The 25050-nt window shown below is 44.8% G+C and overlaps 4 protein-coding genes across 9 annotated transcripts; 1 reads left to right on the top strand and 3 right to left on the bottom strand.

Moving 5' to 3' along the window:
- Position 1: 1 nt before the first annotated feature.
- On the bottom strand, positions 2–8440 carry LOC105696759 (paxillin). 3 transcript variants are annotated; one of them, XM_012419472.2, is made up of 11 exons: positions 8192–8356; positions 8022–8125; positions 7055–7203; positions 6761–6938; positions 5458–5590; positions 5187–5388; positions 3894–4193; positions 3419–3592; positions 2953–3183; positions 1186–1306; positions 959–1104 (listed from the first exon to the last, which is right to left on the bottom strand). In XM_012419472.2, exons 4-11 carry the CDS (start codon positions 6849–6851, stop codon positions 959–961), a joined length of 1398 nt encoding a protein of 465 aa, XP_012274895.1. In that variant the 5' UTR covers positions 6852–6938; positions 7055–7203; positions 8022–8125; positions 8192–8356. The 3 variants fall into 3 exon arrangements, with proteins under 3 accessions (XP_012274892.1, XP_012274895.1, XP_012274893.1); XM_012419469.2 differs by lacking the exon at positions 8022–8125 and having other exon boundaries at positions 2–1104; positions 8192–8440; XM_012419470.1 differs by lacking the exons at positions 959–1104; positions 1186–1306; positions 8022–8125 and adding an exon at positions 1985–2657 and having other exon boundaries at positions 8192–8440.
- Positions 8441–10073: 1633 nt separating this feature from the next.
- LOC105696757 (retinoic acid receptor RXR) lies at positions 10074–18628 on the bottom strand. 3 transcript variants are annotated; one of them, XM_012419467.2, is made up of 6 exons: positions 16333–16347; positions 13826–14168; positions 12639–12768; positions 12221–12388; positions 11831–12137; positions 10074–11690 (listed from the first exon to the last, which is right to left on the bottom strand). In XM_012419467.2, the coding sequence occupies exons 2-6, from the start codon at positions 13908–13910 to the stop codon at positions 11091–11093; spliced, it is 1290 nt and encodes a 429-aa protein (XP_012274890.1). In that variant the 5' UTR covers positions 13911–14168; positions 16333–16347; the 3' UTR covers positions 10074–11090. The 3 variants fall into 3 exon arrangements, with proteins under 3 accessions (XP_012274890.1, XP_023288819.1, XP_012274889.1); XM_023433051.1 differs by lacking the exons at positions 13826–14168; positions 16333–16347 and adding an exon at positions 18011–18628; XM_012419466.2 differs by lacking the exon at positions 16333–16347 and having other exon boundaries at positions 13826–14976.
- Positions 18629–18758: 130 nt separating this feature from the next.
- On the bottom strand, positions 18759–22328 carry LOC111673844. Of its 2 annotated transcripts, none has more exons than XM_012419464.2 (2): positions 21609–22328; positions 18759–21317 (listed from the first exon to the last, which is right to left on the bottom strand). In XM_012419464.2, exon 2 carries the CDS (start codon positions 21279–21281, stop codon positions 19533–19535), a length of 1749 nt encoding a protein of 582 aa, XP_012274887.1. In that variant the 5' UTR covers positions 21282–21317; positions 21609–22328; the 3' UTR covers positions 18759–19532. The 2 variants fall into 2 exon arrangements, with proteins under 2 accessions (XP_012274887.1, XP_012274888.1); XM_012419465.2 differs by having other exon boundaries at positions 21955–22328.
- A 246-nt stretch (positions 22329–22574) lies between these two features.
- Positions 22575–24961, top strand: LOC105696751 (small ubiquitin-related modifier). The gene is made up of 5 exons (XM_012419451.1): positions 22575–22680; positions 22794–22862; positions 22965–23042; positions 23167–23238; positions 23356–24961. The coding sequence occupies exons 1-5, from the start codon at positions 22666–22668 to the stop codon at positions 23416–23418; spliced, it is 297 nt and encodes a 98-aa protein (XP_012274874.1). The 5' UTR covers positions 22575–22665; the 3' UTR covers positions 23419–24961.
- Positions 24962–25050: the final 89 nt, after the last annotated feature.

Raw genomic sequence — 25050 nt, 5'->3', positions numbered from 1 at the left:
GTTGTGTTAACCATTCAATTTATTCTTCCTCAAAATTAGTCCAGAGAATCTTATCTCTAACATCAAAATCATATATACGTATAAAATTGTTTTTTTTTCGGCACACAGAAGTCAGAAATGGAAAGATCCAACGGATCGACTTCTGGTTATCTGCGATTACATGATGATAATTCAGTATCTTAGATCGAATGCTCATACTGTCTCTGCATTGTCTGTTCATGTAACAAAAATAGTACTCTCAATCAAGGATAAGTAATGATTATCGTGACGATGGAAAACGTGAATTATACGGCAGAATGTCTGATCAATACATATAGGTTATGTACTATCCTTGAAAGTGTCGATTATACGGTAATTATTTACTAGATATTGTAGCTGCGATACAACAATGGCGTACAAGCACGTGTACTACTGTTATATTAAACGAGTAGTGGTATATAGATGCATCGAGAGAACCTTCCGAGTGATAACGATACGTCTTGCTCGTCATCGATAAATATTAAAATCTCTTCGAAGACGTTGTGGAGCATAAAATCTACTGCCGAGTACAAGTCTGCTTCTCAGTGTTACAAATGTAAAACTTATCTCGTCGGATGTATTTGTCATTATACGCCAGTGTCTCATTCCGTTAACCCACCGTACACTGAAAGTTAAGTGTAAGCTTTGCTCTGTAAACCTATTGTTATACTTATGAAATGAATTCCACTGTCACGTCATAACGAAACAGACGAATCTGCATATAGCAGGCAAATTGAATACATGAGGTATAACAAAAATAACCGACTTTTGGTATCCCAGAGAATAACGTATACCAAGTTATGGAATATCTATCACCCTTATCTAATTGTAAGGCCTGATTTATTATAAACGACGACGCGTGGGTAAATACTAGTTAACGTTGTAGAATCTTGCACCTTTCCTGCCACCCTGGATATATCTTTAACTTCGATGAACGGTTTTAGCCAAATAACTTATCGAAGCAGCCATGGCAATATGGTTTGTCATTTTGTTCCTTGAACGTGCCCTTGTTCAGCTGCTTCAAACAAAATGCACAAACAAAGTGCTCGGGGTGGAACTTCCGGAACATTGCAGTTATGCACCGACCTAAAATAAGAGACACGATGTGTGGTGGTACAAAGTTAACCGATGAATTTCATTTAAACTGGCAAAATATCATGGTGTTACCTGTTATGGGTTTGTGACAACCGGCACAGAGGGAACCTCGTTTCGCGTGATAGTGTGTTTCGCAGTATGGCAATCCTTCATGATCGAAGAACGAGCCTCCTTGAAATTTCTGTCTGCAATCCTGCAATATAGAAACCACGAGACCAATTATTACACCAGCCAATTTTTATTGTGATTCTATAGATTAAAACAAATTTAAGAATCACGCAGTCATCTTGCGGAGTTATTTTTTTCTTTTATCCAAAATTCAGTTTAATCGACTAGAAATAAGAAAAGTCGTTTCGTTTATTTATATGCATGGCTTACCATAGTGGATTTAATAAATATGGAAAATATATATATATAATCAATGTAAAATCCATCGATCCAATAAAACTAATGACGTAACTGTTTCAAGAGCAAGATAACTCGTTCATGGATCAACAATACATATCTTGTGATTCCCGTGAAACTGAATTTTTGGGATCTAATAAGAATAGAGTACTCCTTGAGAAACGACGAAACGATTGCCAATCATTAATAATTAATCGTTAATTTAACCTTCGCACCTTCTTCAATTTGCCACCGTTTACTGTCATCGCGTTCAAACAGACCCAAGATAATAAAACGTGATAAGAAGAGGTCCGCCAATTTATTCATATAATTAACATTTAGATAATTAGAAACATGAACGTAAAAAAAAAAATAAAATCATCTGACGTCCAAATAAACCCGAAAAAGGGATAGACAGAAAAATGATCGCAAGTCTCTCATTTTATCAAACACCATCGAAACCTGGCGTCAATCGCTTGGTCGTTTCTCATGGGAAGAAATTATATTTCTGAGAAATACACCATAAACATTTATGCTTAAATTAATTCGAGGGAACCTCAGACAAAAACTAGGATAAAACATATAAACGGACATAGTATGTACAATTTGCGTTGAATTTTCCATAAACCAGAAACGGAAGTAGTCTCTAATAACAATGAATAACAAAACGCATTAATCCGCGAGTCCCGATGTCCGGCATCGATTAGAGTTTCCGAATATCAAGGAAAGTAACAAAAATCGCGAGGACGAGTAACGTAACGTCGGCAAAAAAAAAAAAATAGAAATGATATACCGAGTAGCCCATTAACAAGGTACTAATTATCCCGACATACGTTACGTTCGTGTATAAGTAAAGGACTAGATAAACAAAGGGAGCGATTGCTTATTAAGTACGATCGACAGAGAGCGATTAATCTCAAAGCGTAGGTGATATCGACGGGCATCCGTTTGACAAAGTAACGCGCTTTAACATCTACATTCGCCAGGCATGGATGAATCTTAAATCTTTATTTGGCATTCCGTCTTCCTCTGGTGTTTAGCGGTCATGCTTCCTCTTCCTCCTCCTCCTCCTCGTCGTCGTCGACGCCGATGCACTTCGGGCAGACCGGCTTGCCCTCCATCGCGTAGAACGACTTCCCGGACACCGGCTTTTTACAGTCCTGGAAGGATTCATCGAGGATTTACGAAAAGGGAACCGACAATCGAGGCCAGGACGCGGTGTCCTGCAGAGTCTCCTTGGGGTCTAGCGTTTCCAGGACCGGGATTACGATTTCCTAGTCCTGGAAAAGTCGCGCGACATCGTCATACAACAGGAATCGGTGCCACGAGGGTGGAGGTCTCTTCGAGAGCAGTCTTCCTGGACCACGAAGAGAGTGCTCAGATCCGATGCGACCTTGAGAATAGCCTGAAAACCCGTTTTCTCTGGTTAATATCGTTCCATAATTTTTTCCTTACCCTGCAGACGAAGCAATCCGGGTGCCACTGGCTGTTCAACGCAGAGATGTAATTCTCCATGATGGCACGATTGCAGCCTCCACACTTCGGGGCAAACATATCGAAATAATCTTCCCTACAGTAGGGCTTTCCATCTCTCTCGTGGAAGCCCTCTTCCCCGAACTGTTTGCCACACTGTGCGCAGAAGAAGTGCTCCGTGTGCCAGGTCTTCTCCAAGGCCGTAACGCATTTCTAAAAAAAAGCCAGAATTTAAATACCATCCACTTCTCCTCGTTACACAAACGGTGCAGACCTTGCTAAGGCAGAGTTTTGTTAACGTGGATTCCATGTTTCATGCTTTAATCCTAACCTTAATTTTTTACCATAGTGCTTCCGATATGTTCCATTCAGTGTATGATTAAATTATGTCAAGTCGGGGTAAAGACGAAAGCATGAACCAGGATTAACCGTGACATCACGTTCTTACGTCCAAAATGGGTCCGTTGCAGTATGCGCAACGTGGCGAAAAGAGGTTATGGTAGTCGGGCTCGCAGTACGGGTGGCCCTCCCTCTCGAAGAAGTTCCTGGTGCCGAGTTCTTGGTTACAATGGGTGCAGGTGAAGTGCTCGGGGTGCCACGTCTTTCCAAGGGCGGTGATCACCTGCAGAAGGATACTCGTGAGAAAAGAAATTAATATAACCTCAACATCGACGACTTCCAATGACGCAGGATATCCATTACATTATATCGATACATAATCCTATATACATTATCCTCACGCCTCCTCTCAACGTTAAAATTACGTCCATTATCCATAGACATCCATTACATTTGCTTAAGTGATTTTTAGCGCCGACAACGCTTTCAGTCATAATCTATCAATTGCAGTAAAATCTTATCGAAAAGTCGCAGGCGTTGAGAGCAACGTCGAATAGAAAGCAGGTCTCTGGACGCCTGTTCACCTGGCCCACGATGGGCTTCTCGCAGGCATTGCAGCATCCCTTCTGCGTAGTGTTGACTCCTTGGCGACTCATGTCTGCCTGGAGGTTCCCTAGCATAGAATCCAACTGGTTCTGCTTGGTGTGCTTAGCAGTGTGTTCCAACTGCGGTTGATAGAGGTGTGTCGCTCGTGTCTCGACTACGTGGATCCTGGAGTGCGTATCATCCAACAAGTGCGAACAAGAAGAGCTCTTCACAGCTTTATTCGGCTTGGCGTACGGGGAGTCTGTCACCGTTTGATGATGGTGTGCACAGCCATCGATCTGAAAAAAATAAGATAAAAGAAATAGTCCTTCCTTCCCCGAACCTCCCTCATAAAACAGATTCGCCCTTCCAACCGCCTCAGGATTCCTCGAATCGAGTAAAGAGTCTCGGTCGGGTCGCCTCGGAATTAATTTTAGAAAATATACATGAGTCGATGGACCATGTATTTTGGTAAAAATAACATCGAACAGCTATCATATAGAACAGTAATTTGAGATCCACCAGGAAATTCGATAACCTGTGCAGAATTATCGATTATAAAATTCCGTTGATGAATAAATATTTGATGGAATACGTTGTACATTTGAGCTTGTTGTGCAGACTCGAGATTATTTATTTTTTACTCCACGTGTAGGAGATACGGGACGAAGGGGGCGGTATACGTACGGGGTTGGTCGAAGAGGTCTTCGATTAAGAATCGACGGAGGATCAATAGAGGATCGATGCGAAACCGCTTAGCAAAAGGGGTTGCGGGTCGGCGCGAAAGCTTCCTCGGACTGGCCCCGAGCTTTCGGAAGTTCGGTGGTCGAGACCGAGTGCCCCACCTCGGTTGGCTTCCCCCACGGGCCGCGGTTCCGCCGGAGAAAAAAGAGACGAGCCAAGAGAGGCCAAGGAGACGCGAGCAGACACCGGGAGAACGGTGGAACGGAAGCTATTTCGGTAACCCGTGGCTCCAAGAATGGGCAGGCCCGACTTGGACGCTGCACCCGTTGTATCTCGAGAGGAAACCTCGCTCCGGGATGTCGCGGGATGCACCAGGGATCCGGCGAAGCGACCTTGCTTCCCTCAGGGTCCAAACGACCTCGGGTCCCTAGGGTTCTTTTTATAAACAAGGGACACGCAGCTCATACAAGCTACGGAATGGATTCGGTGACAGCTGAACGTTCATCGGGGAGGATTCCACTCCGACACTTCTCTCCAGCCATTGCAGGAAAGGGATTACACCACTGCGATGCTGGATTCACCCGCCGAGCTTGCCTCGAAGAACGTACCTTGAACTCCGAGAGCGAAGCCATGAGCTCATCCAGCTCCTTGGTGGCGTTGCTGGCAGCGTGGCCATTGGTGTAGCTCTTCTGAATGTCCGCCTGGTGGAAGGAATTGTGCTGACTCGATGGGTACCCATCGTAGACTGGTTGCACTTTCGTCGATGTCTCCTCTATCGTCACTTTCACTTTCCCCTCGGGGTGGTAATCCCTGAATGGGAATATTTGTTATGCTTACCGTTCTCTATTTAGTCTAGAAATATTTTTTAATTTGTCTCACCCGTTGGTCACTGCGGTATTCAATTCCTCGAGCAAAGAGTCGACCGTGGGACGAGATACCGACACGCTGCTCGGGGAACGGAACACGGGGCTCGCTCTTCCTCCGCTGGTTCTCGTTGTCGTACTCTGGCATTCTGTAATTTCCAGTCTACCATTATTTCACGATACTCCGTGTGTTCGTGCATCGTCCTGTCCTTTGGGAAATATCGAGATGGCCATTAAATACTTATACACTTTCTCCGCGTGCAGCAGCTGCGCTTCCTTGTGTCGGCACCGATCTTAACCTCGAATCGCATCTTGGCGCGAAACTCTGCCGAGTCTCTCCCTCCGCCCGTGGCTTTCGCACGTGTTTACGCGAACGAAACGACCCGCGAATCTTTTTACCGAGTTCCTGTTCTAAAATTAACGTCTGCTGGAGGAACCGAGCCACAGGGAAGTCATGTTTTACGTCTCGAAACTGGTGTGGTACCTGTTACGGTCCACGGACGGTATCCGAAATTTACATAGAACGTTTTTCCCCGATACGCGAGGAAACGGGTGCGATAATCCTAGAATGTTTTCATTCCGAAATTAACACCCGTTGGAGGAACCGAGAGAAAGATTGGAAGGTCAAAGAGAATGATGCAATCGCCTCGGAAATAGATTTACAAAAAATAGTACGGGGTACGATCATAACCTTTTAGATGCGATGTATTAATAGAAGATCTAGATTTTGCTTTTCGAGCATGGCAACTTGCCAGTAAATTCAGATTGACACGGCGCGCAAAGTTAGCAACTATTGGAATATGTTCCAATACACCGCCGTGGACGAGAGGGAGTAAACGTTTATCGAGGATACGGAGGACATCTTCTTCGGTGCTTCGACTGCACTTTTTCACAAATGCACGACATTGATCTCAAGGTTCGTCCAGTTGTAAATTTGGAAATCAAATTATTCATTTGCTTTCTGTTTAATAGGTGGTGGTTTTCAAGCGTCGCACATGGAAGGTCTTTGGAAAAATAGGGTCTTCGTAAAATCATGACTACGTATTTTGTGGGTCTTACGGAGCTGTTTCACCAGTCTACGTTTTCACGCAACTTTCGATAGACCAGCCATCCAAGAACTTCGTCACGAAAATAAGATATTTTTGGAAAACCAGCTTAATATCTGGTTTTTACGTCGCGTCGACACCTGTCAACACTTTCGTCACATTCTTACCTGACAGTGATTTGAACTTTTGAAACATGTTTTCAATGATGGGGATTTCCCTGCAGTGACGTTCGATCCGCATCTGCGGGAATCCCGTAAAGTGGTTTCCACTTACCTCTTTCCTGGATCTGTGTATTATACCGGGCATTGCTGAGGTCTTTCAGGAGAGTGTCCAGCTCGGAGAGATTGTTATTTAACGATGGCATCTTCCCTCCAATCCCAATTTGAGAGTAAGGCTCGCCTTCAGCTTTTGCGTTTTCGTCGTCAATGATTTGCCGGTTTTGATACGTTGGCTATAACGAAACGAAATCGTGTGATTATTCAGATGGACTGTTTCTACAGTTTTTTGACAGTTTAGACATGCCAAAACTTGTGCAAATAAAATTTGTAATCGGTGCAAGAGACATACCGATTGTGATAAGGACGACGAAGTCCGGTTGTCGTATCCTCTGTAAGATGTTGCACCATGACTCTTGACGCCGCTAAGAGACCCGTACCCAGGTGTTGTGTTACTGCCAACAGGGGAAACGGTATTTTGCAGATCCGCTAAAAGAGCATCTGCAAAAAATGATATATTTACAACACTGCACATTTTTAGTTCCACTTAAACTGAAACTGAAACCTGCATCATTTTATTCCAGAAAAGAAATGACATTAGAACAAATTAAGGATCTACAATCTGATATATTATTGCACCATACAACTTCCTCCTCTCACTTCTGCATTTAACCAACAGAAGATAACATGTATAGCAAGAGTTGAGTGACTCATAACTGCTCATAAGGGATCTCGTAAGAATCACTCCGTACGTGCCTGATAATTCTCAGAAAGGAAACACAGGCAGTTTGGTATCACGTTTCCAAACAGGATGTCGACGTATTTGCTGTAATTCTGCTTAATTCCCTGGCCACATGACCACAGAGTGCGTCAGTTTTTTTTAATTACCAGGAGGAGGCAGGGGCGACAATTTTAATCATAAGTCAGATTGCAAGACCCTTAACCTCTATTTCCTAAAACGCATTTGCGCATAGTTTTAAAGTCATACAACATGAATACCGATATTTCATTTAACCAAATTTATTCCTCTTGTTATGTTGCACCCACATATTTACGTGGGTAGGACCTCAGTTGCCACATTTGTAACCCAGCTAATAAGCTGAAGGTTATCAAGTCCGTGAGCTCGTGAGCCTTGAAAAGAAGGCAATTTCAAAACTACTTGTAAATAACCCTTTGAACACTTGTACGAGAAAAACAGGCTATTTGCGTGACAAGAATTTCAACGTAAACACAGCACCCGAGTTGACGTTCGATGCTTCTCACACGTTTAATGTTTTTGGTACATTGAGAGCATTATGAAATTACGTCTCTTAACATACATGCATATTCTTCTGGAATCGATGAGCTTTAAGAGCCAACGAACACAAATGGGCACAGACCGTCCGAAACAAGTGATACATAAAATCTGGAGTTCTCGGGCACCCTTAAACAAATGTATATACACAAAGTGTAACGGTTATTTCAAGAGGAGGTCGGAAATAAACCTTACCAAGGCTTAAAAGATTATTTCCCGACTTTCCAGCAGCGTAGACCTCGTAAGGTTCCTCGCCGCCGAGGTTTCTGGTAACGTAGGAGCACTGACTGTCCATGGCAAAACTCGACAAAACTAACACCAAACGGCACAATCCGGACCCCGCACTATTTAATTCCACACCGAATAACGTCAACTAGATTACTCCACCTCAATGAACACGCAGCACAACTAATTTTCAACGCTCCCACCAAGCCCTCGCAGCGATTTAAGGCCAGATTACGTAATCCCCGCCGCGGTGGAAAATGCGAAGATGGAACTTCGAAAGAACGATGGCGTTTACACCGCCCGACATGAAGGCGTCATCGCGGCGACTAACCTCCAAAGAGACGTTCCTCTCTTGTCTACAGTTCAGAGACTAGAATCGGTGGCGCTCTCCGGGAACCGAAACCGGAACTAATACAGCGGTCGATAAAAATGTGAGAACTGAACGAAACCAAATGACTAAAATATCCGGTGGAGCTCCAATATTTTACAGATAAGACATTTCTGTCTATAAAGTGTATTCTCAGATATTATTCCGAAGATTAATCGCAGATCCTCTTGGTCTGGCGGCAATTGACGGTGCATTAATTGATAAGGCAAGGTCAATAGAAGTAAATGGCGGTCAAAGGATAAGCGCGAAAAAACCGCATCTTTATCACGATCGATGCACTTTTATCGCGATATCTAGCGATAGTGGAGTTTCCTAGCAACAGGTAATGCATTTCTCGTTAATATTCGCTGCTAAGTTGTTTTAAACTCGCAAGATAATGCTGGACAATTTCTTTAGGGATTTCGGCGATTGGTCGGAAGAGCTGGCCTGAAAAAAAAAATGAGTCAGCATGCAGTCTCGAATACATAACAGTTTCTTATCGATGTCGGATCGATAATCAATCGTACCCTTAGACCACAGGCTGACTGATTAGTAACAATCGAAACAATTATTTAGAACGTTCGTGATCTAAGTCTACAGTGTTAAAAAAAAATAACACCAGCCTCATTTTAGAGACAGTTCCAATAAAAATAAATCGATAGTCCTGTAAGAATAATTTTTTCATTGAATTAAAAATCACGTCTAACACCGGGAGATCCAAATTTATATATAAATGAATGTGCACCCTGTTTCTAGAGATTTCCATAGATGGCAGCACGTCACGACCGGAATGTGAACTTCCAAAAACGCGGGTACCAGGAAAAACTCCATTGTTCTCGAAGATAACGCCAGGAATCCCAGTCAACCATAACGTCATAACCACTACGACCAGGTCAGAAAACATTACATTTTCTCCCACAAACAGCGATGTATTCTTTAATAACAATTAATAAGCGCGAGTTACAAAACCTCACAATTCAAGCACCCTACACACATCGAGGAAGACCTGAGAAAAAAATATGCATAAAAGCGATACACCTGCGTATGACGATTTCAATTAATATTTATTGAAAATATAATGTTTCAACTATATAATTAAAAAGTATGTACAAATAAAAGTTTAGTGATCGCGAGGAAGGACAGTCTCGGCAGATATTCCTGCAGAGGATCAGTTTCAATCGTACTATCAAAAATAGACGAGACACGGAAGTGATGGTCAAAATTTAATATTAGTTAAATAGATTTGAAAGAATAAATGAATGGTAACGAAAAATAAATATTCATCGATCATTTGGTTTACCGTTTAGCTACAAGTCTAACTGCAAGTTGCGTTACTAGTGATAAATTGGATTTATCCTATGGGAGAAGTAACTACGGGAAGGACTGCACGAATAACATACAATGTTTGTAAATCAACGCGTTCTGCCAAGAGAAAAGGTTGAGTGAAAACGGTGTATAGTACAGTGTAGAATCACGTGTGTAAAATCGTTTCTCCAATTTAACCGTATATTCTAGCCCGTTTTAACATTTTATAATTGCTTTATAATATAACAATTCAAATCGCGATAACACTGGAATGTAAAGTTCAAAGATAATATCTGAACATGTATTCCGACCTGATAAAATAAACTCATTGTATAAATTTACTTTGTTCGCTAAGTAACACATTTTATAAAGAATTCTGTTATATATACATCCAAGGAGTGGGCCTAGGTGGCCCTTGTTAAAATTCAACGACAAATCGTTACAGGTTACTTTCGTTACTTGAAAAGTACACCTAAGTCTTCGATTGAAACGACCCAAGGAAGTTACATCGAATCGAACGATTGAAAGTACGAATATCTACAGTGGCCGAGCGATAAGTGAACCAACAATCGTTAAACGCAAAGCTCTGGAGAACCGCACAACCACTTTATAATTTCGACACTATTTTTCCCCATAACAATTGAAGCCGAACTCATAGACATATGAAATTCAGTTCAAAATGAATTTGCCTAGAAGCAAAAGGCAGCGCTCATTATTTTTAACCACTATCACATACACTAACTGCGTGTATCTTTTACACAGCTCTATCCAAATCAATGCCAGAGCGTAGAAATCGATAACTCATGGATAAACTTCCATGATAAAACATCACAACACCATTATAAATAGTCCAATTTAGTTCGATCACTTTCACCATTCCCCGGAGTAGCCCTCTTATCAACCGTTCACATTCCAGATTCACCTCGACGAGAGATCCCCACTTCATAGGAGGCATTTCCACAGATCTCATCACCAGCTCGATGGGTGCCCGAATCACCCTCGTAGAAATTCAAATTCAAACGAAAAAAGGAGATAAGAGTTACCGCACCGTAATTCGTATAAATAATACGGTAAGAACGTAATCGAGAGGCTTCATATTTTATATTAATATGTATATATGTATATATGTATACTCGGTGAGATAGTTCAGACGTGAACGTGTTAGAGAAGTTAGAGATTAGAGTGGGAGCCCCATGCTTAAGGATCCGACGGAGATTCCAGCATCTGAAGGAGAAAAGCGTCGATCGGCATGTCACCGATCAACCTGATGAAGAAGAGGTGTTCCAAGCACTTGAGACTGATGGACCGTAAGGATGGCAAGCGTAGCAGAAGTTTGGCAAACCGACCAGGTTCGTCGGGCCTCGACACCCGGGTGTACTCCTCTAGGGCGGCGTAAACCTTCTCCCTCAGCAATTCGACCTCCTGCTTGGACTTGAGTCCCCTCACGTCGGGATTGAAGAGGATGATGGACCTCAGGCACCCGATCTCGGTCTTGTCGATCTTCATCGCGCGCATCTTGGACACCAGCTCGGACAGGACCCTGTCGAAGATGGTGCCGACGCCGGCCTGGTGCGCCAGGTTCCTGTGGACGGTGATCCCAGTCGCCAAGACGATGCCGTCCTTGACCTCGATCGACCGGTGAGAGAAGGCGGCGATCAGCAGCTCGTTCCATCCAGCCTGCAGCAGGAGGACCTGGTCCTCCAGGGGCAGCGAGGTGAAGTGCGGGATGTGCTTCGCCCACTCGACCAGCTGGAAGAGCTGCTTGTTCGTCGCGCTGCAGATGTTCGGCACGGCGTTCTGCAAGTAGAAAGGACTCTTCAGCCCAAAGTTGCCAGGACCTTGAGGGACTGTCAAAATTGACGTAAAATTTCAAAGCGATTCGGTGTGTACGTCTTTGCGTTCGACATGCTCGGCCTCCCCTTAGGAGAGAGCTCTACCTCGTAGTTCCCTTGGTGTTCCGTTTTGCACTCCACCCGTTTCTCTGCTTCCAGGATGCGCTCGACCGGCATGTCGGTGTGCAAGCTGCTCGTGCTCTCGACTTCGCCCTGGTCCCTTTCCTTGGTGCGCTGCCGCTCCTCCTGGACGGCCTCTCTCTTCATGCCCATGGCTAGACACTTCTGGTACCGGCAATACTGACATCGGTTCCTCTGTCTCTTGTCGATGATACAGGCCTTGTCCTCCCGGCACGCGTACGAGAGGTCCTTGCGGACGGTGCGCTTGAAGAACCCCTTGCACCCCTCGCAACTGAAACGAAAAAGGAAACCACCGATGAACCCTTCCATGACTACTTCATCAGACCCTTCCATCACTCTTCCTAGGTGTCTCACCTGTACACGCCATAGTGTTTCCCACTGGCCCGGTCACCGCAGATGGAGCAGAGGTGTTTGCTTCCCGACAGGGGATGATTCGGAGGATAGGGAGAGCCAACGCCCGTTTTACTTTGCCCGCTCGGCGAGGTGCTCAGAAGACTGTTGTGGCAGCCGGCACTGAACGACCTGGAAACCAGGAGGTCAGAGTCAAGAGACGTCGCCTTACGTCCACCTTCCACCAGGATCCGAAAGTTCACGATTTGCGGTCAATGGCGGTGAGTTTACCGAAGTCTCTCTTAACCAGTTAGCGGTTTCTCACGAGTATACTCGTCGTGAAACGCACATTTTTCAAAGAGGTCGCAACAGCCACCTGGTTAAGGACGACGCTCTACCATTGCGAGCTTCCGTAGGTAGAAAGAAAATCAAATCCCATTACCCTGGACTGTTCGGACCGGAGGGGCTGAAGTTCCCGGAGTTGATGAGAGTCGCCGTGTCCGGTTTCATGTCCAGCGGGCTCTGGGGACCGACCGAGGACATGGACATGTTGCTGTTGTCCAGACTCAGCCCTGAAACGAGAAGAAACCGCGATCAAGGTCCGCCTCGTCCTCTAGAGAGTTCTCACAAGTTCCTCGGAAATATATTCCAGGGAATAGATTTTCAAGGAGTGACTCCCGGAGCGTTGCCCCAGGTAAGTACTCGCATCGATCGGCATTCCCGACCATATCGATTATCCGTCTGCGTTCCGATTCCAGGGGGAGAGATGACTCGCCCGTGATCGGGTCACGGAAGGATCGATTAACGGAACCGTTGAGGCATCGCCGAGGCACACGGCGCAACCTTGAAGAAGGCCACGTCAATGGAAGACTCGAGACTAGTTCCCCTGCATTCTGAGGGTAAAAGTTCTCTCTTCGAGGCTTTCTCGTGAATCCCGTGGGCGAGCTTCCTTCTCACCGCGACCTTTTCCACAGCGTGGGCGATTTTCCTCTCCCAGGGCGTTATATTTCACGTCAGGTGACCGATTTCCCTGCATTGCCCAGGCGACGAGTTACACCTTTACCTCGCCACGACTACGCCCACAGGTCGTCCCTCTGCCCACGACGGGAAAGAAAAATGGAAATAAAAAGAAGAACAGAGTCCTACAAGGTCGGAACAGACTCTCGGCGTACTGAAGAAGATGTTACCCGAGTGGCGCGGGTCAAGATCTGGGTAGGGATAGGTCAAGGTCGCCGACCTAAAACTCCACCCGTGCTCCAGATCGAGGGAGAGGTCTCGGGCTGCATCCGAGAGACATTCGAAACACGTACAAACGTCTCCCCAGGTCCAGTAGTAGGTATTATTATCTAGTTTCTCATACATAGAGGAAATCAGCTATCCAAGCATCTCGCCCCCCTCGGGGGGGCAAGTAGTGTAGGACTTGTACCCACTAAAACCAAAGAGAGGAAGTCGCCTCGTCGAAATCCGGCTTTCGACGCTTTATTTTATTTTCTCATTTACATGGGGAGGAAAAATCTGCGATACGAACCCCCCGCCTCCCATGAGAGGAGATACAACAGTGCAGGACTTTTACCCACTAAAACGTACGAGGGAAGATCAAAGTCACGCCTCGGTCTTCCGGATACGTACAAGTGTTTCCCCGGGCCCAGTGCTGGCCTTGGGCGCCCTGGATGATGGCCGTCACCGACATCATCGGCTTCTCCTTCTTCATCATCTTGCCTTCTCTCCGTGAGCCTGCCTTACTTGTCGCTCCTCACGAGAGGAGGTCACTGGTTCCTCGTGTCCCCGAGACCGCGGTTACCGTCTCTTCCCCCGAAGCATCGTCCGTATCGCACGCCTCTCTCATCGGAAAAGCGTTCCTCGGTTATTTTGGCCGTAGGTTCGGCGCCGACCACCGGGTCTCGCCCCTCCTCGGTCGGGTCATTACGTGTCGTCGTTCAACGTCACTCCGCGAGGTCTAACCTCGAAAAGGCTTCGACAAACCGAAGTAGAGAATAGGCTAGAAAACGTGGAGGAAAAAAAAAACCCCACAAAACCAAAAAAAAAGAAGCGGACGGATCGAGGAGACCGCGTGCGTGGCAAAACTTGGGAAGGCGTAAAAAAGCCAAAAAAAGAGTCGAGTCGAATCTTAGCTCGCCGCGTCGGGAGGAAAGGGCCGCACCTCTAGGGTAACGATTATCCCCGAAAAATCCGACATCCGACGTTCGTAGGATCAAGTGCACCGGCAGACTGCTCCTCGCACGAAGAATTAGCTGACATTACCGCCTTTCCCCTCAGCTAAGCGACACCTCAAGGTCGCGTTTCGCCGCGCCAACCGAGTAGCGTCCCGTTCGTTCCGCGACCGTGGCTGCGCGCTACCGGATCCTAAATCTCCGTTTACCCCTCGATCCACGTTAAACCCCCCGCGATAACTTCACCCCACATCCGGACGAGCACCTCGAACCCGATAAGCACTCCGTCGCACTTTTCGCTCGTCGCGTACTATTTTTTCTCTATCTTCCTTCCGTCCGTAGCACCAGGGGCATGCCTATACGCGCCCGAGCCGAGTAGGGCCGAGAACAGCCGAGAACTGCCGAGGCGAACGGAGAACCGAAACGAGGGAATCCAGGAGAGAGAAAGAGAGAGAGAGAGGGAGGAAGTCGCAACGAAAGCAACAGTGTTTTTCGCGCGGCACCTTTGTCGCGTGCCTCCCCTTAACCTAGGAGTATGCATCCGCGATCGAGGCTCCGTCGGAGCGCGATCGTTAAAAAACTCCCTCCACCTGTATCGTGGGGTCTCCCTCCCGCCGGCGGCCGGACGGCCTCGCTCGGTCTCTCTCCCTCCGCCGGAGACCCCCCTCCCCCCGTCACGCGCGCTCTCCCCGCGCTGCGCGCCCCTCGCGGCGCCCCGCGAAAGCGGAAACCTCCTCGTGGGCGCCCGTCCTATTCGCTTTCAAGGTCGGGCCCGCTGCGCAGTGCGCGCCGCGCCGCGCCGCGAGGCGGACCCCCGCCGCCGCCCTCCGCGTCCCCCGGCGTGCCTCGCGCGAGCGACACGGCGAATCGAGGGACCGCGATCTCCGCCGTGTTTTCGGCCGGTGTAAACACAAGGGGGGAACTCGTCTACTCCCACGAGACCTAAACCTCAATCTCAGCCCTGCGGAGGAATTCTGTACGCCAACTCGACAGCTATCGCAATCGTCAGTCCATCGTAATGAATGTTCCCATACATTTAGCAAAGATATATTGAAACGGCACAAGTCGACTCGAACTTTTCATGGGAAGGAAGGAATTTCAATTATTTCTGCAACCAACCGAGGATCGCGGAGTACGATGTACGAACATATCATCAATTGTTCCCCGTGAGGAATCCATATACAGTTTGCGCTCAAAAACAGGCATTAATATAAGAAAAGCGAAAGCGTACAGTAATCTCCCCGCAGAGAACGATCGAGTCAGGATGGGGACGGAAGTACATATATATATTAAAAAACAAAAAAACACGGCACGGGCCTAACTCAGACGCCCGGTGCGAGTTAACCTTTCCACCTGCTGCATAGCCAGAAAATAGCCCGCATGTCCGAACCAGTAAGAAAGCCAAATCACGGAGGGTGAAGGGAGACTTCTTATAAAGGGCCGAAACTCTAGCGCGCGGCGGCCATCTTGGGTTGCCGCGTTCGACCCGCGCGATCTCGCATCCTTGCAAAACCCCCCATACCCGGAAAAGCCGGATGGATGCGATATCTCCCCGCCCGTACCGTGCCGCAATGCGTGTGTACACGTAACGAGAGTGGCGGTTTAAAAAAAAAAAGGAACGTCGAGGTGACGCGCGAAGGCCACCGACAGAGAGTCCTTAACCTCTTTTTTCCCGATCCACGTGCCCTTACGTGGCCTACTTATTCGAATGTCCCCGGCGAGTCGCGGTTCCCGCAGGAGGGCTCGTTTCGACGTCTCCCCCCTCCCTCCCTCGAAACCGATCGACCGCGATCCCCGGTGAGAGAGCACTCTCGCTTTCCGCGGGACGGCCGAGACGACGCACTTCCCGAAGCGTCGCCTCGGCCGCGGAAAACACGTGGGGCGAGGTGGGCCGAGAGAGGGGCGGGGCGGGAGCGCGCAAGTAGAGACGTGTACGCGCGCGCGCACACCCACCCGCGCGCGTACCTGTCGGCCGAGAGCTCGCTTCGCCAACTGACTCAGTGGCCGGTTTACGCGACCCAAAGGATGCGGGTAGGGCGGGGAGGGGAGTGGGGGGGGCCGCGAGCCAATCACGGCTGGCGGACGGAGAGCGCGCCAGCGATCGACCAATGGGAGCGACGGAGAGGCGCGAACCCCCTTAGCGGGAGGGGCGGGGTGGGGGGAAAGCAGAGTGGAGGCCACGGCGGACGTGATGGACGAGGGAGGGGAGGGGAGAGCGGGGCGCTCCCGGAATAGGACACGAGGCTGCGAGGAGCGAGGGGAGGAGCGGGCAGACGCCGCGACGACGCGACGGGTGCGGAGCGGCCGGTCGAGGTCGCGGTGCGGGAGGAGAGGGGCGCTCGAGCTTGCGCCAGAGACTGCGGGGAGCTTAGGAGTCAAGTTCTAGTGCACGGCCGAAACGAGCGGACGTCCCTATTACGGTCGCCTCGCGGCCGCTCGGAACGCCACCCTACGGAGACCGCGGTAAGCGTGGTCGCGGGTAAACACCCGATATTATAGGATTGTCCGCTATCGGGGAATAATCGAGGCAAGCCGAATCAATTTTCCGGAATATTCGATGGGAAGTAGGAACGCGTCGTGGGTTTTTAGGAGGATACAGGTGGTTTCGGGTCGTTGAGAGGCGACGGAATGGTGATGTAAGATGAACGTGAGAATTCTTACACGATGCGGCTCGAGTTTCGGTCACGTGGTGATGTCTTCTAGCCTATTGTTCTTTTTTTATCCCATTCCTAATTTTTTTTGTTGCGGTCGGAAAATTTAACCTCGATCTCGATCCCGGTCGGAGCTAGCAGAGACATCTGTCGTCTTTCTGGATTAACTCGCGAGGCGCGCTCAATGACTTATCTGCCGATGATAAGAGACGTTTTCTAGGAAGGAGTGATTGTCCCATGCGATCCCGGAAGGTATGGTCGGTTTGACAGGTACTGAAAGGTGATGCGGCATTTGGGGAATGTTAAATATTACCACTTGCGGAATATTTAAATTCTGGTTCCTGCCGGTCGCGGTTAACCTCCACTGTGTCCAATTAAGACAGGTGCGGAAGACATCACCGTAACCAAGTCAAAGGGAACGAACTCATTTACACGCGGTATCTTTATTCGCAATATAGGTACCTTGTATAGTATTTGTTGCATGCATCGCAGACATCGATCTCTCAAAGGTTGACCCTTCTCTGCCACTGTATCCGACAGATCGGAGGCATCGACCGACTCGTATGCAATGCATTAAGTACCTTCGATGTTAATTGTAAAAAATTTGAACAGACCAATTTATACCGTCGTTATAGAAACGAATTCCATTGTAAGATCGGACCTCACCATGGTGGGGCAGTGACGGGGCAAAGCATACGACCCAAATCTATTGGGAGGGGACCCTTCGGTACAGCCAACCTTAAAAGTCAGCCACCGATACCATGGATAAATCTTCTGAAATGCTGAATAACATTTCTTAACATAGGACACTCAATTGCTGCGAGTCTTGGGCCGGAAAATGGGGAAATGGAGCTCACGGGTAAAAGGTCCCTGCGAATCACGGTCACTGAACTAGTTCCATTCCGACCCTGACACTGCCATTGCCCCCAGCCACGATTCACGTCAGACGCTCGATATCGCCGGTTTCGGGGATTAAATCGACCGCCACTAACCTCTATCGCTGGATTCCATGGCGAGGATGTCGCACCGTAGATGGGTTTGGCAGAGGTGCGTCAAACTTCGGTCGATCGCACGGAATCGGGCGTACTCTCGGTTAACTCCGAATCGCTCCTCGGATACACCATGACATAAACATGGCCGGTGCCACTCTTCTCACTGTTACGCCTCGGTCGTTGAACCCACGCAGGTTAGCACGACCTCGCCCCGGATTCGAGATCGAGAGGTTTTCTCGAATGGTCGCTAATCCCTCGGGGAAACGGCTCGAGCGATGAAATTACCGGCGTAGAAGAACGCCGAGAACGAATTTCGACCCTACGCGTGCTTGGGAACCGATTTGGAACTGTTCGGAACGCAGAGCGAAAGTTGGGACCATCGAACTCGAGTGGGGGTAGTCGGGAGATCGGAGGTTAGGAAAGTGAGGGAGTAGTTCCGACGCGCGACGTCAGGGCGGCGCCACCTCTTTCTCCAGATTTTTATATAGGGTGTAACGAAACGGGAGGGTCCCTATAGGACACAAATTATTCGAAACGTCGTAAAGATGGCGGCGGGGCGATCTGCTTCAATATTGGACCCTGGTTTCTTGTCTAGATCATCTTTTGGACACATCATTTTATATACGTGCTTTACCAAAGTGTAGCTGCAGAGATGAGTTGGGAGATTGGCTGAAATTCGTATCGTATATATGCACGAGCTACTCTAAAAATTCAATTAATGTAGAAATATAATACGAGTCGGTGAAGCTTTAATTTTATCATAGAAACTTTATTCAATAAAGCAACAATTTGAAGGGTGATAATGTTAAAACGTGTGCTTTTCCCAGCAACTATATGAAATTGAATCAAATTCCTCCATAACGTGTAATATGCGATTTATTACTAAGTTGCACATAAGGTCTACGTTAATATGCAGCAATATCTCCAAAGCGAACATTGTATTTTACAAGGTACTAACCATATTTAACTATGTTTCCAATTTATAATACAGGTGCACACGGGCAGTATGCTTATTGTAACAAATTATTCAATATCAATCGGAACGAAATGCAACAAATTCATGCAGTAATGTGTCCAGTTAACAGTGCACCCTTTATCTATTTATATAAATAACATGTTTAAAACGCTGAAAAACATTCATAATAAAGAAAACAAAATGATACTTATGAAAGATCTTAGTTGTCGTCATTTTTAACAATAAGTTTTTAGCAGATGGTTCAGTCTCCAATGGTTTTGTTCTTCTCGATAACAATTACGTTCCTTTAATTACAAGATGCAACTTGCAAGGAAAGAAAATCTTTTTTGTAAAAAAAAAGGTTACAATCGTAATCTAAATATCACAAGGTTTAAATTGAGTGCGATTACCTTGTGACATTTAGGAGACGACTGGATAGATTTAGTTAAATCTATGGTGTGATCACACTAAAAAATAATTAACAAGTAGATCACACCAGGCTGTATAACTCATATGTCTCTTTTTGAGTCAATTATTGTTCACGATATCACAGGATATTTGTTAAATTTAATTGTTAGTGATTATGCTTCTGGTGGGAAGGTAAAACAATTTCCTTAAATTATTGTAGCCTCTCGGTCCAACAGCTCTCAATATTTCTTGAGCTACAGAAGTTTCCAACTTCGTAAACTTTTGCTTTTTTAATGATTTTCCTGAATTTCTGATCTGTGATTTAATGAAACTCCTCTGAATACCTGTTAGGTATGCCATACCTCGACGTTGTTGCTGCAGCAAGAATGTCTGCATTTTGATCTTACAATGTTGCGAGTACGACAGCCTTTTCCTCAATCCATGAATGTATGACATCATCGCCAGCTCTTTTTCAGTTACGTCGGCCTTCTTTATTTTAAACCGATTATACAGATCATCCCACGTGTTTTGTTTCTTTGCTACTGGTGTTTCGGACGGAACTTCTTTACTACTACCGCTTGTTTGATTTGGAGAACAAGCGGATGAGTTTCTTAATGATAAAGCGTAACTATTTTTACAGTCATTTTGACTTTGCGGCTCACTTTTTTGCCTTAACCAATGAGTACCTATGTTAGACTCATCCTTCTTTAATCGAATCGGTTTTGATTGAATTTTAAGGTTAATCAAATTAGACGTATCGTTGGATTCAATAAAGTCAGAAAGTGCAAAATCAGGAATCGATACATCCATTATATCGGTAGGTACTTTTGTCCCATCTTTTGTACTTAATTCATGTTGATCGACAGGTTCTGATTTTATTATATTGTTCATTGTTCTGACGCTTTCAATATTTAGCGAGTCCTTGCTCAAAATGTCCGTCTTGCTAAAGCTCTTATCTTTAATCGATGACTGCAAATGAGATTCGGCGAAACGGAGTGCATGGGTTTTAACTGCCTTCTGGTCATTCATGCGACTCTCAATGCTTATCGTTTTCGTCTGTGATGACATATTATCAGGGCTCTTTAAAACGCTTAATTTTGAACTCTGTTTCCACTGATCGAAAGGTATTAGTTTTATGTTGGTTCCAGTTTGTCCTATGCTTGCCGTATTGTTCTCTCTTTTCAAAACCAGATGAATTTCTTTCTTTGGTTTTGTCGATGTTGGCGTTGATTGTTTATTGACAAGACTTACTTCAATCGATGAAGTTCCAGGAACAGAAGATTTTGTATTTTGACAGCCTGCAACGGCATCCGCAGCATTAAGAATTAACGGTCTCTCTTTAAATTTTACATTCTGTCTCGGTGTCAAAGATTCATTACTTATGCGAATATATTTCCTTGTACATTCGGTCAGTTTCAGTGCTTTGTTTTCTCTGGGTTTCGCATGCTGTTTAGTCGTGTCACCTTTAACTTTCTGATTCGTAAGTACAGGTGATGCAGAAACTGGAGTTACAGGACTCAATGTATTTGGTGAGATATTAGAAAATTTTCCAAGTGGTATTAACTTTCCCATAACTTGTCCGACTTCATTCTTAACAAACGTAGGAGATTTTTTATTAAGTTGGTCAATGGGTAACGCCAGAGGCGGTGGTTCGTTACTGCGCTTCAAGGAAATCACGTTGCTCTTGGCACCTCCGCTCATTATTAACTGATTATTATTAATTCTCAAAGGTATCGCTCTCTGCTCGATATTAACGGTTCCATCTTTCAACTTAATAGGTGTTGACAGAATAAGAACTCTTTGATTAGAATTAGGTGTTTGAGATTGTTGAGGGCTTACATTGATCACTTGCTGAAACCGTAACCCTTTGGTATTTGCTATCTTTTTTTCTGGAGTCTTTTGTGGCATTTCAGAGCACGTATATACTGACGACGTAGCAGAGCACTGTAAAAGGACATTATATTATTCGGTCATGAAATGATCTAACTCATAGACATACATGCTATATTTCTATGATTATTACTTGTATCTCCTTTGTAAAACAAATCGAATACACATTTTTCTTACAAAATAAAAACTGTACTGAATTAAAATCTATACATAAACGGTACAAGTCATTGCAAACATCCCTTTGAGAAGTTAAGATATATCGTATACTGAGATTCATAAATCACATCGAAAACGTCAAACTACCTCGGAAGTATTATTTACTTTCGACGACATAATATAACCTACATTGTTTGAAGTTTATGCAATATTTCCGTCCATGTCTTCTTTATGAATCACGGAAAAAGATCTACGTGGTTTCTCTGGTCAACGTAGGGCGACTCAAGAACTTCGATGAATGCCATGGGCGACAGGATAACGAAATATGCTCATTAGATTCTTCAAGCGACATCGTACACAACGAAAACAACGTTATTTATTCGAAGGGCTCTCGAGATGTGTGAAGTTTTGGCAGAGTGCGCATGCGCACGCGTAATCATTCCTATTATCGTTGCTTATTGTCACACAGGAAACTGATACTACAGAAGTTCGACGAGAACGCGCGAAGAAGCTTTGAAGTACGGGAATCTCGTACCTTTCTCAGGATTTGTTGACGCCGAAACTTTCCTACGATTCACTGACAATTGCAGGACCGTACACGGAACTGCAACGCGACTGGACGCAGTTTCGAGGACTCGGCTAGCCAATGGCCGACTTTCCGAAATTCAAGGATGGTCCGCAACTACGGACAAGACGCGACGCGCTGATTGGTCGACGATCATCTTGTAGATAACCACGGGCCAATCAAAACGCGATCAGCTAAAGCCGGCCATATCGCGAAATTGGAACAATAGCGCAACCAGAGGAACACAGCTGCGATTGGCTGTCGATTTCAGAACAGTTCAAGAAGCATAGATTCAAGAAGAGTAATGGTACCGCAAATCCATGATTCAAACGTTTGATAGCGTTTCTAACCTTACTCTCTTACGTCCCGATGCGAAATAAATCGAATTACCACACCACGTCCATTTTCCATTTTGTTCCCTGTCGCCAATGTCTCGGGTTTCCCAACAAATAATGTACGTCGTACCGCTTTCCCTCGGCAGAAGCTCCACGAGACCGAATTTCCCACCTAATGGCAGAATCTGATGCCTTTCCGAACGAAAATTCGCGGATACGTTAGAGTTTTTACTTTCCGAATAGAAGGCTGTGAACTGACAAAAGCGCGCCGCCATATTGGATGCTTGTGTTTGGTTACCGTCGAAGCGCGTGGTTGAGATATTATTTCTAATTCTAATTAATCAGGATGTCTGACGGTCAGGTAAGTTTCCCCGTTTGTAGTGAAATTTTTATCGCCGCGACTGCCTAAACTTGAATGAGAGTTACGAGCTGTATTTCCTTACCGAATTAACGATTATAACCTTCGTACGTCAGGAGCAAAAACCCGAAGCCGGCCCAGGAGACGCGAATTCCGAATATATCAAGCTCAAAGTCGTGGGAAACGTGAGTGCACAGGATTCCCGGTAGTAAGGGATCTTGTTTAACTCTTAAGTCTATTCGTTAATATTTCCTGCACTTGAGGATTCATTTTATTGTTCTTTGTAGGATAGCAATGAAATTCACTTTAGGGTAAAGATGACCACTCAAATGGGCAAGCTTAAGAAATCTTACAGTGACCGTGTGGTAAGTCATGTTTCCAAGGCTGTGCTTTTATTTACGTAATTAAGTTCATCGTCAACAAGACTAATGCGAATGGATGATTCTACAATTGTATCGTGATATTAAATTCATTTTTTCTCTATACCAGGGAGTACCAATGACATCGCTGAGGTTTCTTTTCGATGGTAAAAGAATCAACGATGATGAAACACCAAAGCAGGTAATACAGTGCTTCTAAAATTCTAGTTATTTTACATGAGGTAAATTAAAATATTGAGTTTGTAGTTTAATTCATGAAATAACAATAAGAATCTGATAAATGCGTTTTGGTTTACAGTTGGAAATGGAGAATGATGACGTTATCGAAGTATACCAAGAGCAGACCGGTGGTCAATACTGAGAAGATATGGAAGGTGTACCATGCAATTTGGTTTTAATACTTTTTAAAGTGAAAGTGATTAACACAAGCAAATGGACACGGTTATCAATAACGCATATGTACGTTTAAAAAGAAATTACGTAATTTGATTTCCACATAGTATTTCTGAATGTGCAGTTTTACATTCCTGTAATAAGAGAGTGGATTTAAGATTCACGAAAAAAAAAACCATTTTCCATAATATGTAGGTATTTCTTTTAAAGGAAACAAAAATGCTATAGCTTTGTAATGCAAACCTCATCATTTTCATTTTCTTCTATAATCTGTTATATGAACACTAAAAGTGGAATCGATTAAATTGTATGTACTAAGATTTAATTAGCAATCTTTAAAGCAGAGATGGCTTGAAAGTTGTTTAAAGTGTAAAGTAGATATCCATTATTGCCGTATTGTTTAATTAAAAAGCATTAATTTACTCGCTTTGTATTGCACCCTTGAGTCTTATTTGTGTATTGCAAGATTACATTTTCTATTTAAGTAAGTTTTATAATTCAGTTGTATTCTTGATATATCATTAAATTTTCCTTTATGCCAAGTAATTGGATAAATGATCATTGAAACTATTCCATTTTATAAAGCATGCATCTTAACAGCTTAGGTCAATTAAAATTAATGTCCATCATTGGATCAGGTCTAAATTATATCATTTATCTGGGGACAATTCTCGGATAAATATAAAAGTTACAGAGGTTATTAATATTTAAAACCTCATAGCTTTACCTAATACAATTTAATTGAAGAGATACTGAATAGTTAAGTTATTATTAATTATACAGGACAAAGATACAGAGTGATTTATCATGCTTACATTATACAAAGACAGTGTGTGTATGAACTAAAAAAATACAATTGCCCATCTCTGCTTGAAATATTGTTTTCGCAACTCATAGTTTCCATTTACGTTTATAAGTTGTCACATCTGTCCGAGTAATAACGTTAATTGGACTTCGTGCATTTGTAAGTAATCGTACAAAAATGCGCAAAAATTTGCTAAAGTACTGCGATTAATTTAACAATAACTTTGGAGATGAATTCATGTTTCATTTGTTTAATCGCCTGTGAAATTACTTTTTCCTTATTGATTTATTACGCAGCAAGTAACATAAGTAAGGATAATGGCCATTGCAAGGTCTGCTGTTGATACTCGAGCCTCGAGTTAAGTTGAAAACTAGTAAATATCTAAGTTTAATACCCTAATGCGACTAGACATACCCACGTACCTTTCGTAGCGATGCTTGTTTACCAAATTCCTTGATACATCGCAGAACGATGTGACTATAATCTGAGACTTTACGTTGTGGTTCGTACAGACTGCTAAATGAATTTGTAACTTGTGCACTGTTTAGTTTGGTTTCGAGAAAAATGCGAAATTGAGTTATTTTTTGTCAGATGTATAAGGGAAAAGCATGAAAAAGATTCTGAATGTTGAGTGTTCACCGCTCAGTCGTAAAAGTATCGGTACCGTGTATTGAACTTATTAAATAAACCGATTGTACAAAAGAAATATCGCGGAAATATTAGGATTCGTCCTGCATTTCCCATAATTGTCTACGAAAGGGGGAAGAAAAAGCAACAGGATCCAGGATAACTGAA

This window comes from Orussus abietinus, unplaced genomic scaffold (genome assembly GCF_000612105.2).
Source record: "Orussus abietinus isolate OABI.00-Male unplaced genomic scaffold, Oabi_2.0 scaffold16, whole genome shotgun sequence".
In the NCBI taxonomy this organism is placed as follows: Eukaryota; Metazoa; Arthropoda; class Insecta; order Hymenoptera; family Orussidae; genus Orussus; species Orussus abietinus.
This window is presented reverse-complemented; position numbering and strand designations above follow the sequence as displayed.

Excerpts from the sequence above, each read along its gene's own strand:
- LOC105696759 (XM_012419469.2), bottom strand. The coding sequence starts at position 8,291 with ATGGACAGTCAGTGCTCCTACGTTACCAGAAACCTCGGCGGCGAGGAA. Across the intron at positions 3,184-3,418 it reads GCAACGGACCCATTTTGGAC|AAATGCGTTACGGCCTTGGA; the intron begins GTAAGAACGTGA and ends GCTTTTTTTTAG. Across the intron at positions 1,105-1,185 it reads TTGTCACAAACCCATAACAG|GTCGGTGCATAACTGCAATG; the intron begins GTAACACCATGA and ends CTCTTATTTTAG.
- LOC105696757 (XM_012419467.2), bottom strand. The coding sequence starts at position 13,910 with ATGATGAAGAAGGAGAAGCCGATGATGTCGGTGACGGCCATCATCCAG. Across the intron at positions 12,389-12,638 it reads TCCGGTCCGAACAGTCCAGG|GTCGTTCAGTGCCGGCTGCC; the intron begins GTAATGGGATTT and ends CCTGGTTTCCAG. Across the intron at positions 11,691-11,830 it reads AACACCAAGGGAACTACGAG|AACGCCGTGCCGAACATCTG; the intron begins GTAGAGCTCTCT and ends TTCTACTTGCAG.
- LOC111673844 (XM_012419464.2), bottom strand. The coding sequence starts at position 21,281 with ATGCCACAAAAGACTCCAGAAAAAAAGATAGCAAATACCAAAGGGTTA.
- LOC105696751 (XM_012419451.1), top strand. Across the intron at positions 23,043-23,166 it reads AATCTTACAGTGACCGTGTG|GGAGTACCAATGACATCGCT; the intron begins GTAAGTCATGTT and ends TCTCTATACCAG. Across the intron at positions 23,239-23,355 it reads ATGATGAAACACCAAAGCAG|TTGGAAATGGAGAATGATGA; the intron begins GTAATACAGTGC and ends TTTGGTTTACAG.